This window comes from Ovis aries, chromosome 15 (assembly GCF_016772045.2).
Source record: "Ovis aries strain OAR_USU_Benz2616 breed Rambouillet chromosome 15, ARS-UI_Ramb_v3.0, whole genome shotgun sequence".
In the NCBI taxonomy this organism is placed as follows: Eukaryota; Metazoa; Chordata; class Mammalia; order Artiodactyla; family Bovidae; genus Ovis; species Ovis aries.
Genome location: NC_056068.1, coordinates 42,545,580 through 42,558,379, shown reverse-complemented (window position 1 = coordinate 42,558,379; position 12,800 = coordinate 42,545,580). Strand labels below are relative to the sequence as shown.

The window sequence follows — 12,800 nt, the reverse complement described above, 5'->3', positions numbered from 1 at the left end:
CTGATGTGCAGAGGGAGTGGTAGAGATGTGCATTCAGGAGACAAACCTTGGGGAGTGACTCAGATCATAAGTGGTGTGCTTAAGTGTGAGGAATCTGTGCTCTGGGAAAGACACTGGTGCCAAGGAGGCTGTGCAGGCCTCCCTGGGCTACTGTTGAAAAGCATCCCAATTATTTTCTGGATGTAAGATTACCTGCTGCATCAGAAGACACGTGTGCATATTTAAAAACTGAGCATTACCCAGCAGTTTCATTCTGCCCTAAAGCCTGGGGACTAAGTGGCTACAGCAGTCCAGGCAGCGGGAGAAGTGCCAGCTAGATTGCCACAGAGGAGCTGACGCAGGCTCTGGCATCCTTTGGACCAAGCCTGAGGGATCCTGCTTGCAGCCTCCATTCTTCAGTTCAACTGAAGGTCTGCCTAGATTGTCCAGTGCTCACCGCAGCCCTGGACTAAACTTGAGAGGATTTCTTAATTAACAAATGCTTTTTATTTCCCACACACCTGTCAGTAACGATGAAATTTATTTTGTAATGTGTGAATTGCAAAACATTAAATCCAGAATAATTAATGTTGCTTTTGGAGATAGAGACTGTCTTTACAATTTAGAGGACTTGAGCACAGTGAAGCTCTTTAGCATAATTGAAAAGTAAGAATAAAGTTGATTAGCAGCTAATTAATATTTTACATTTTCTGACATGTCTTAGAGGACATGTGTCTCTCTATACAGCCTTGAGAAATCTTAAAAAAATGTAACCTAAGAAGTACAACCTCAGCCTTCCCTTGCTTCCATATGCAGTGTCATACTCCTCTTTCCACTCGTCCTCCTTCCTATAGCTTTATCAATAGGTTTACGAAGAACAGAAACATCTGTTTTGCAACGGGCACAGATTCTGGAAGCTGAACTGAGAGAGTGGAAAACCACAGCCTGAATAGCCTTCTTTCTTCTTTTTTTAAATGTATATTCCCTAACAGTCTTGATGTTTATGCTGATTTTCAAAATGATTATGTACCACAACTTCTTTACTCATCAACAATGAAGAATATAATAATGGAATATTACTCAGCCACTAAAAGGAACAAAATTGGGTCATTTGTAGTGATGTGGATGAACCTAGAATCTGTCATACAGAGCAAAGTAAGTCAGAAAGAGTAAAATATTGTATATTAATACATATATATATCCATCTAGAAAATGTTTCTGATGAACCTGCTTGCAGGACAGGAAGAGAGACACAGACATAGAGAATGGGCTTGTGGACACAGCGGGGAAGGAGGAGGAGGATGAATTGAGAGAGTAGAATCGACATATATACACTACCATGTGAAAAACAGATAGCTAGCAGGAAGCTGTGTATAATGGGGAGATCAGCATGGTGCTCTGTGACGACATAGAGGGCTGGAGGGAGGCTCAAGAGGAAAAGAATATATATATACTTATGTCTGATTCATGGTGTTGTACAGCAGAAACTAACTCAACATTGTAAAGCAATTACCCTCCAATTAAAAATATCCTATGATAAACCATAATGGAAAAGAATATTAAAAAAAGAATGTATATATGTGTGCTGAGCTTAGTGGCTCAGTCGTGTCCGACTCTTTATGACCCTGTGGACTGTAGCCCGCCAGGCTCCACCGTCCACAGGGCTTCTCCAGGCAAGACTACTGGAGTGGGTTGCCATGCCCTTCAGGGTATCCTCCCAACCTAGGGATCGAACTGGGTCTCCTGCATTACAGGTGGATTCTTTACCATCTGAGCCACCAGGGAAGTCCCAAGCAATGATCCTCCAATTAAAAAAAAGTATCCTATGATAAACCATAATGGAAAAGAATATTAAAGAAAGAATGTATACAATATGAGTAACCAAATTACTTTGCTGTAAAATAGGAATTAACAACATTGTAATCAACTATACTTCAACAAAAGAAAAAAGAAAATGATTATGAATAAGCACTTTTTTCAAGGGTAATAAATATGCATATGTGTGTATGCATACGTATCTCCTTCTACATAAGTACAGGCAGACACATATGTAAACATATTCATGAGCCAATTTTTTTGAGATTGATTATTAACTCCAGGTTAAGAATCCAAGCTGCAAAAAAAAAAAAAAGAAAAAAATTCTAGGAAAACTGGTTTATGAAATAAGTTTTAGAACCTGCCTTCCTGTATCCATGAAGTTTCTAAGTGAGAAAAAGAAATCTTACCCTTAGCTGTGACTTCTCACCAAATATATAAAGGGCTGCTTGACGTTTCAAGAGCTGGTTTTGCAGGTAAGTGCTGTTACTGAAGGAGGTCGAGTGATCCTTGCCTGCCAGCCGGGCGCCAACATCAATGAAGGATGTTGGAGAGCTGATCAGGCGAGTGCTAGAGCGAAGACTTGCCCAAACACCTTCACAAAAGTCAAAACAGTTGAGTGAGATAATCTGATGTGAGAATGCCACTGGATAGGGAAAAAGATGCAAGCTCTGCAGGTACGGTTTTAGAGGTAATAGCAAATTAATTCATCTAAGTAATCACATATCATATTGGTCATCTGCATCATATAAGCATTATTCAACATAGCGTTTCCAAAAATCATTCGGCTCAGAGGAACTTAAGAAATCACCCAAGTCGATTCTATTTTTGCATACTGATGTGAATTCAGTATTTATAAATACATACTGAGATCATAAATAGAGTGCACTGACTCTAGGAAAGAAAAAAATGTGGGCAGGAGGCAATAATGAAGCCTACGGAAGAGAACACGGGAGTAAATTCCTCATGGCTTCAGTAAAGAAGGAAGGAACAGTCTTCTGCTTTAGTCAGTTCAATAAGAAATCCATATTAAGAAGTAAATCAGAACTTTACTAAACCCACTAAAATTTGAGGCTGGATTTAGAATTAATATTTGCACATCATGCCAAAATGATATAATTTTAAGTCAGTAAAGACTATATTTTTATCTTTTTCCCCCCAGTATCCAGGAGAAACGGTGAAAAGTTATACATTTAGTAATGTACATTTCACTCTTAGGAGGCTTTATTTAAGAGGGACAGTCAAAAGCAGATGTCTTCTAAGGGAAAGACAAAGCTAAGCTACTAGGAAGAATCTCTTAAGTTGACCTTAATTATATTAATTAGAAAAATCAAGCATTTTATATGCAAGTTAGACTATCAAATATTAAATATTTAAACACAAAGGCATATAATACATCTTGAATTTGACAGAGGTCCTTAGAAATGCCCATAGACTGTGGTGTCAGGCTGGTGATGGAGTCACAGGGGTACATAACACTGCTACTGCTTCCCTAAAGAGCTTTCTTTAGATTTGGAAAGGCTCTTTGAGAAGCTTTAATCTTTGACAAATATTAAATCAAGCCATGTTTCTAGGTGACCAGAAGTTACCATGATAATGTCATATCTGTTTCTCTCTTTATAAGCATCTATAGGGTCAGAAGACCAGTTCTCAAGAAAAGGTTTTGTAATTTCTGCTTAATATGAATGAATCTATTATAACCTATGAAGTTTCTTAGATACTATGGCAAGTGTTAATTTTTTTGTAAATGAAGTCACAGAGGAAATTCAGAATGTGGATGAGAATAAAGAATACAATTTGACAAACAAATGTGAAAAAAGTCACTTGTAACACATATGCCTTCATATGAAGATGGTTAAAAACAGTGATACATCAGGACAAATAATACAGTACCTTGATTACGGACTCTTCCCTTAGCTGAAGATTTGGGATTGGACTGAGTAAAACATTTATCTCTGTACCCATGCACTGGTAGGTAAGATTAAAGAAGGAGGGAGGAATGAAATGTACATAGCAGCAGACATCAGAGCAAATTGCATAAGAGAAGAACAGGTTAATTTTAAAAATTAAATTAACAATAGGGAAAATGTAAATATAATAAAAGCAGAAGATTTTATTAACAAGTAAAAAGCTTATTTGATTAACAAATAAACAGTCACACAAAAAAGATGAACTGTCTGTTAAATGAAATTTCAGCACTTGTTTATAAATATTATAAGCACAATGAAATGGACAGCACGGCAAAGAGTGCCACTAAAAAATTATACCAAATGGAATAAGCTTTTAGAGGTTGTCGTTTGGTGACAAACAAATTTTTATAATAAAATTAAGGAATTTGGGGAGGGGGTGAATGTTAGGAATACATTGGTCCTGGTACTTAATGAGGCTAACTGATTTGCAAATACGATTTGCTATATGACATATTTATTCTTTGAGCAAGGGCATCATATCAGGAATGAAGCTCTACCAACCATTTGGAATAACAAAGGGCATGTATTTGCAGTAGAGCAGTAAGCATTGCCACACTATCTTCTTTTTTCTCTTTTCACTTGGAAATTCCATTTATTTTCCATAAGCCAATAGTTATGTACAGCAAAAATTTATGATCCTGTGACAATACCCAATGCCACAAAAAATATAGCTTGTGATGGCTGACGTAATGACTTCTCCTAAAATCCCTACTTGCACCAAAATGATAGGTAGTATCAAAGATAATACTTTTGTAATTTGAGTAATTTTTTTTTTTTCTGACAGAAAGTGCTTCGTGACTGTGGCAAACTTTACCTGGTAATAACAAACATGGTGAGAAGTAAGTCACAGTTACATTCTTTCCTGAGCAAAAGAACTGCTCAAGTCACTTAAGGAAAAGGATTCTGTTCTTATTAAGGATTGAAAACATTAATGGCAGGATAATTACGCTATCTATTTCAAAACTGCATAAATATGACATAATTTGATAAAAGAAAAATCATCAGACATGATCTTTCATTTCTGCCTCACTCCTTTGGAAACAGGAAACAAAGGGCACTGATGGTTTCAGTAGCCAAAAGAAGTCAGAAAGCTCAGGGCTGCAGAGGTGCTGGCTGTTGGTACACAGAAAATGCTACTACAAGACAAAACAAAAAGCTTTTGAAAAAGGCGCAAGGCCTCCTGTGTGGGAGCCAACTAGTCTCCTTTCTGTCAAGGTTCTGAGCTTTCGTACTGAAATACAGATCAGTAAATGCTTGCTTACAGTGATGCCTGAGTGGTTGGTTCCCTGATTTTGAGATATTGTTCTCTAAATATATCATTTTCTTACTCTAGTCCGTCAGCCTAGAATGACCTCTCCCATTTCTTTACCTGACAAACTCCTTATTCCTTAAGATCCAGGAACAATGTAAACTCTGAAAACCATTCCTGACTGTCCCTAGAGTTGTAGAGAGCTCTATTTGAACTCTGATCCCATAGCACATTGATTATTTGCACATCTTATTCTACTTGATTGTGTGTTCCAAAGGGCAGAGACCTAATCACATTTAGTCCTTGTTGTTGCTGGCTGTGCCATGCGTCTTGTGGGATCTTAGTTCCCCAATCAGGGATTGAACCTGGGCTCTCAGCAGTGAAAGCACAGAGTCCCAGCCACTGGACTGTCAGGGATTTCCCCACAAATAGTCTTATCTCCATGCTGAGAGCCTGAAATGTAGGTACTGCAAACATTTGTTGATTATTTTCTTTTTGAAAATTGATACATGTGAACTGTTGTGGTTTTCTACTATATCCTGAACTCAGTTATTTGCCCACAAAGAATAAAAAGGGTATTAAATTTTAAAATAAGTAAGTACTTTCTCAAACAGAGCCTCATTAATGAAAAACTGCCAAGTATTTATCACTGAGCAGAAAATCAGCAATGAGAAAACAGCCTGTACTGATATGGGGCCAACACAGGACTTAAACAACTGTAATTCCATCTGGCAATCATGTTACCCAAAGGTATGACACTACTTCATTGGTGATGAGGTCTACTTCTTTTCCTAAGTGATTCTCAGGTGTCAAATATGTGTCCTGAGCATGCTAACACCAACCTGGAGGTGTGTGTTTCCAAACTGCAGAGTCCTCCTTAGTGGTTTGTGAAATGATTTTAGAAGGTCAAACTGTATTTTTAAAGAAGTGAAACAGATTAGAACAGAAAAAAGCTATGTGCACTGCTTGTGGTATATGGATGAATACTGTTTTGTGAAACTTTCATTATAGTCTACATACATTTTGCATACATATACAAAGGTATATGTATACATACAGTAAGAAACATATTTTATATCCGTAAGTCGTGATCAAAAAAATTTGAAAGTTATTGGTCTAGGCCTAAAGCATATTTCCTTTATCTGCCTGCCTTTTGCCAGTGAAGAGCAACCAGACTTACGGCAATTTACATTCAAATATAGACTTCCCTCCCATTTCAGTGGAGTATTAAGCAACGATAATGACAATAACTTCAATAATAATAATGGAACTGACATTCACTGAGCTCCTATTAATAATGAGCCAGTTACTAAGTTAAGCGCTTAACATATATTTCATTCTTTCCTTATAACCACTTGAAAGCTAAAATACTATTTATTATCTCCATTTTACAGATGAGGACACTGAAAATGAAGAGGTTTCCTAAGTTGCTTACTATCATACACGAAGTGGTAGGCCCGCAGTTTGAGTCTGAATATAACTGAACTAAACTCTTAGTGTCTTGTTACCTAAGCAACCATGTGGCCCTGGATCTGTCCAGAAGGGTCTGGATAAAGAGGTTGCTTCAGGGAAGAAGTTATCTAGTTCATCCCACCCATGGGAATGCAGTGTTGTTCAGAGCGTGAGTTTCCTGAGCAATGGTATTCTCTCTACTCTGTTCAGAACAAAGCAAGGAAAGAAGGAAAAGAGATGCTAGGGTTGGATGTAGGGACAGCGTACTGTATTTATCAAAGTAACCTTATGCCTAGCAAAATGCATGATGTATAAGTTATATTCAGGGAATGCTGCACTGAAATGGACTGAACTAATCTTAGTCCCAGTTCTGCTCTTATTTGCTAAGTGATCTTGGCTAGGTCATGTCATCTCTCAAAGTCTCTTGAAACACCTGTCCTGAAGGTTATTTTAAGGATAAAATAACACTGCTGGGGAACTTAAAGGGCTATGGAAATGTAAAGGAAGAAAAATTTAAAAATTTTCCTCCGTGTGGCTACTTCTCAAATACATCCAGCTATTTCATTTTTATATTTAAGAGGTGGATTTTCTCATGGCATTTTTCTACACAAGATAATTTATCCAAGTTGCAAATATCTGCATTTTGCTCATAGGGCACAAAACCTACTGTCATTTTAAATGAAAAGCAATGTTATCTATTCACATCTTCATCTTTTTTTAACTGGTTCTTGCAGTTAAGAAGCAAAAAGGTTGCTTCTCCCGTCTTAGGAAGTCTTCAACATGCATGTTCAATGCTAAGTGATCACCCTGACTGCAAAAGGGTGAAGGAGGGTAGGTAAGAGGCACAGTGGAGAAGGAAAGCAGGAACTAAGATTCTATGACAATGAAAAGGGATGGAAAAACAGTGAAAATAGAATAGAAAAAAGGAGAAGGTTGGTAGGGAGATTTCAGGATAGGGGGCTCTTTCCACACAGGGTAAATGAGGAACTGCTGGTGAAGTGGTACCTAGCTCTCTGGAAAAATGAAGACTATACTTGAGGATGGGAACAAGGAAATGAACTAATGGCAAGGCATGCAAGTGTCTACATGTCGTTATGCCCTGGCCAGTCTGCCATATTCATGTTAACAGAGAATCTTCTGAGATTTCCCAAGCTTGCCCCAGTCCTTTCCTGCTGCTCTATATGAGGAGGGATGATGCTATCAGTGCTTTTGACCTGCGGTGTTGGAGAAGACTCTTGAGAGTTCCTTGGACTGCAAGGAAATCTGCATACAGATTTCTCAAGAGGCAGGTCAGGTGGTCTGGTATTCCCATCTCTTTCAGAATTTTCCACAGTTTCTTGTGATCCACACAGTCAAAGGCTTTGGCATAGTCAATAAAGCAGAAATAGATGTTTTTCTGGAACTCTCTTGCTTTTTCGATGATCCACTGGATGTTGGCAATTTGATCTCTGGTTCCTCTGCCTTTTCGAAAACCAGCTTGAACATCTGGAATTTCACGGTTCACGTATTGCTGAAGCCATCCTAACCCCTAGCACCTCAGAAAACGTGACCTCATTTAGAAACAGGGTCACTGCAGACGTAATTAGTTAAGATGAGGTCACACTTCAGTGGGGTGGGCCCCTAATTCAGTGTGATTGGTGTCCTTATAAAAGGGGAAATTTGGAGACAGGTGCACAGGGATGTCATGTAAAGATGAAGGCAGAGATATGGCTGATGCTTCTACAAGCTAAGGGATGCCAAAGATTGCCAGCAAACCATCAGAAGCTAGGGGAAAGGCACAGAACAGATTATTCCTCATGGCCCTCGGAAGAAGCCAAACCTGATAACATCTTGACTCTGAACACGCAGCTTTCAGACAATAGTTGTTGAAGCCACACAGTGGCATTTTGTAACAGTAGCCCAAGCAAACTAATACAATTATGTTAAGGCCTGATTAGGAAGATAACTGAAGAAGGGTGAAAGCTCTTAGGAAACTCTGCAATCACAAAGTTTTGATGAATCTGAAGAATCAGTATCTGAAGAATCAGTATGATTGCCAGGAGATGTGCATAGCAATCTTGGTTTTCAAAAGGGAAACAAGTGAATTTTGTAAAATAGAGTCTTTATGTCGATCCTGAACTATTGTCTCTTATTCCTCAACCAGGCACTTCCGAGAACAAGAGTAAAAATAACAGGCATTGGAGGCACAGCCTTCGAGTCTGGGCTCACATCGCCCTAGCTGTTTATGCTTCTGTGCTCAGCCTTTCTACCCTGCATACTTGAAGCATCCTGGAATGCTGCCAGGGCCGAGTCACCATTTAGACATGCTCCACGCTCCCCTCCCCATCCAGTGCTCCCAAACTCATCAGTATGTAAGATTTCAGCAATTATTATACCTCTTGTTCCATGAAGCTAAACTCATCTGTCACCATGCTAGTAATACATTTGATCATTCATTTAGAAAAGGGTGATTAAAAACAAATTTAATCATTAGTTGATTTAAAGTATCACTATCTAGAAAAAAATTTTCTGCTTTTAAGGTTGTATCAGGGCTCAGTTATAAAATCAGTCTTACTAACCTCCTCGAGCAAAGCTATTGGATGGGTTTACATCCAAATGTCCTGGCACTACCTGCTTAAGCACAGTGGACATTCTTGAAGTCCTCCTTTCAGTCCCTAAAGTCAGCCAAAAAGAAGAACAAAAACCATGTCGTTGGGGTTAACATTACTCAAATGACAAAAAGTTATCTTCATGTGTAGCATGTCTAATTGCTGCCAAACATTGTACTTTTTAAGTACCAAAAGCTTAATAGAGATAACAAGGCTCTGTTACTATTTCCTCAGAGATACACACATCTGTAAGATTATAGAGAGTTAGGTTTGGCAAGCGCAATCAGAGAATTGAATGATAAATGAAGCAAGGCATGCATGGTGTTACTTTACAAGAAAAGCCACTTTCTGCTTATGTTGAGCTAATTCAAACAGCTGATTAAGCCAAGGAGACCAGCTTCTCAAGTCACATGCTCCTGTGTCTAACACATTAGGGTTACCTCTACATGAACCCTTTGGGGTTCCATCACATGATAACTGAAACAGAATATTAGTACAAGTCTTAATGGCTTCATCCAAATCTAGTGAAAACAAACTGTACTGCAAATCATAAAAGGCCACAGAAATTTCAGGAATTTCAAACTTATACATGATGATTTTAATAAATATACATTCAGTAAAACATGTTCAACTTACATATTCAACTCTAATACTGATATTTTAAACTTTGTGTAAAACAGATTTCAGGAAAAAAAACTCACATGACTTTGTATTTCCTACCACCTCTCCTACTACTCTTTTTAAAAGGAAATAACTGAATCTCTAAATTTGGTTACTATTTACTAGAAATTTATAGTGGTACCCTGATGAAAGCTAAAGTTACAGCACCATAAGGTAAAATATTAAGGGGTCATGTTGACGGAACAATGCAAATAACTAAAGAGGCTAACCCTAGGAATGAATATGACCTTTCACAGCTGTCAAAAAGAAATACATTATATCAAGTCTTACCTGGAGACAGAGCAAGTGCTGGCCTGACAGTAAGAGGGTTATTGCCACTGAGTTTCTGATGGACAGAAACTGCACTCAGTAATGCTTGCAAGTACTTTTCTTGTTCTATGCTACTGGAAGATTCTAAAGAGGAGGTAGGAGCTATAAAAGGAAAAGATATTAAGTAAAACCATCTCTATATTAATAAAACAGGCTCACTCTATATACATATGCTTATTCCTTCTAGACATGGTCTTCAAGTCACCACACCCAAATATAGAAACCAGCCCCACTTAAAACTCCAAACTTAAATAGCTAATCCTCTGATGATAATGGTTTCACTACATCTACTTCCAGATTGCCTCATCCTCCCTGAAAGAGCCCAGGCCTGGAAAGCCAGCACACAGTTGTCCTCCCAAGTACAGGTATAGTTTTTCACTATCCAACCAGCTCAAAATAAAGATTCACAGAAGACAACATTTCCTTGATGACCCATGCTTCTGTTCGGGAGCAGAGGTGGAGTGGGTTCCCTCAGCATCCCAGAATGAGCAAAAGTGAGACTTCCCAATACCGGTAACTGTATTCCAATTCTGTCACACTGGCCTAACAGGGGACATAAACTTGTAGAGGGTTGTTGTGGGAAGAGTGGAGGAAGATGACGACATAGGAGCAGCTACTGCTCAATCCCCTGGTCCTTCGAAAACAGGATCAAAAAGTATGTGCAGATGGAAACAACAGTGAGAGCAATTCTGGTTAGAGGGAGTCTGAGCCTGGCTTGCATGGAATGAAACATAATCACTGAAAATGGCCCAGGTACTCTAAAGTGGTATTGGGAGGGGACTGTCATGACTAGGAACATGACTAGGAAATAAATAATTAGCATTACTATCTTATATTTTATCAACTTTAAAGTGCCATCATATTTTATAAACTCTAAAATGCCATTAATTATAAGATGTACTACTATTTTATTTAATGAGAATTTAAAAACTGCCATTTAAGGCAAGACACAATTCTTTCTGATCACATGAACTGTAAGTCACATTCCCATTTCAAAGATATTTAAATGTGAGTAAATGTGTGAGTTCAAAAAGTGTGAAAAACAATAAATTTAGAGAAAAATCAGAAATGAGTGGAACAAGACAATTTCAAGTTTTCCAACTAAAAGCTCAGTGATATGCTCATAATAATGCTCCTGAGATGATTCACTCACTTTATGTAATCTACATATGCTATGTTCTATCATCCCCATTATGTGGCTTGAGAAGATTCCTTAGGACAAAAAAAGTTAAAAGCCAACTGCCTTCAGTATATATATATATGTTGAGATTCCATGCCAAGTGGAATAACAATATAGCCCACCAGGCTCCTCTGTCCACGGGATTCTCCAGGCAAGAATATTGGAGTGGGTTGCCATTCCCTTCTCCAGGGGATCTTCATGACCCAGGGATCAAACCTCGGTCTCTGGCATTGCAGGCTGATTTTTCACTGTCTGAGTCATGAGGGAGGCCAATAATATAGCACTGTGTGTATAATGTCCTCAAGTCAACTGAATGATCAAAGACATGCTGGCCAACTTTGAACTCTCAGGAAGGAATGGATGAGAATAAAGAAGACATATCAAAAAGCACATGGTTCTACCTACTGAACCACTGAATTTGAGTTTGCTCATTTCCAAAGAGGGAAGTCATTCCTAAATTGAATCTGGTATCTTAGTGGTCCTTGGTTAAATTTTTTGAGCATCTGTTTTAAGCTAGAGGTTATGAGAAAGGTTAGCAAAATATAGCTTCTGACTGACTTCAGACCTCAAATCCAGTGCTCAGAAGCATCCTCAGAAAAAGGGCACCGCACTTACTTAGTGTACGTTTCTTCTTATGTTGACCAGCCTCTAGCTTCCTAAAAACCTTTCTGTTTGAGCGCTCCAAAACCAGGATTTTGGTCATTAGGTTGCTGACTTGTGTGTGTGTGTGTGTGTGTGTGCGCGCACGCGCGCGTACGTGACATGTAGGAATGAGATAGGATATCTTATATCACATAGGACAGAATACCTATTTACTTCTGAAGCTATTAAATATATCTGAATACTTCCCCTCCCAAAAGAAAACAATTATTATTATCTGTTTCCATTTGTGGATACTCTGGTTTGCTGAAATGAAAACAGCCTAGAACCAAAGACTTTACTATGTTAATTTCTATTAAAATTCAAATATAGACAGACATATTAAGCAAGATGTCAAATTCAAGGTGGAGCCCCATGTTGTCAACTCTAGTTCTTAAACTGTACAGACTATACATAGCACACTGGAAAAGTTCACATGTGAGAGGCTTGATGGAAAGGGCACAACTAGCATTGCTGGACTTTACCTCCTTAATTTTTTGAATACCCAGAAGTGGAAGGATCAGAATAGTGCTGTAGAGAGTTGCTTACCTGCCTGAGGGGAGTTCTGAGACTTAAAAAGGCCAACCACTCCCTTTCCATGGAATCCTCCAGATCGGAGGAGCAGGGTACTGCTTCTTGAGTTTCTCCAACATACAACAGGCAGGCGATTGTGTCGATAGCAGCGGGCTACTCTTGGTAAACTACTGTCCTGTACAGCTTGAGGTACAACTAAAAGGCCAGGATAGCTTCAGGGATATGCAGAGGAGAAACAGGATCATTTGGGTGGGCGAGGCAGGGTGGGGGGAGGAGAAGAAAAAAGAAACGGGGAGAGAAAGAATACAAGAATATGAATTTCATAAGTTCACAGCAATTTTCTAAGACTCAGAAACATTGGTGGAGAGATAAGACATATATTTCAAACACGAAACAATTCAGTT

At 38.6% G+C, this 12,800-nt stretch overlaps 1 protein-coding gene across 10 annotated transcripts in view; it reads right to left on the bottom strand.

The window, feature by feature from the left end:
* SBF2 (SET binding factor 2) overlaps positions 1-12,800 on the bottom strand; it is a 499,008-nt gene that overhangs the window by 39,709 nt on the left and 446,499 nt on the right. For 5 of the 10 annotated variants that reach the window (XM_060399918.1, XM_042233068.1, XM_060399913.1 and 2 more), the window contains 5 exons: positions 12,412-12,608; positions 10,005-10,145; positions 9,024-9,119; positions 3,688-3,762; positions 2,205-2,389 (listed from right to left, as the gene is read on the bottom strand). In XM_060399918.1, the coding sequence (XP_060255901.1) occupies positions 2,205-2,389; positions 3,688-3,762; positions 9,024-9,119; positions 10,005-10,145; positions 12,412-12,608 (694 nt within the window). The remainder of the gene's footprint in view (positions 1-2,204; positions 2,390-3,687; positions 3,763-9,023; positions 9,120-10,004; positions 10,146-12,411; positions 12,609-12,800) is intronic. The other 5 variants (XM_015101037.3, XM_060399916.1, XM_060399917.1 and 2 more) reach the window with 2 other exon arrangements.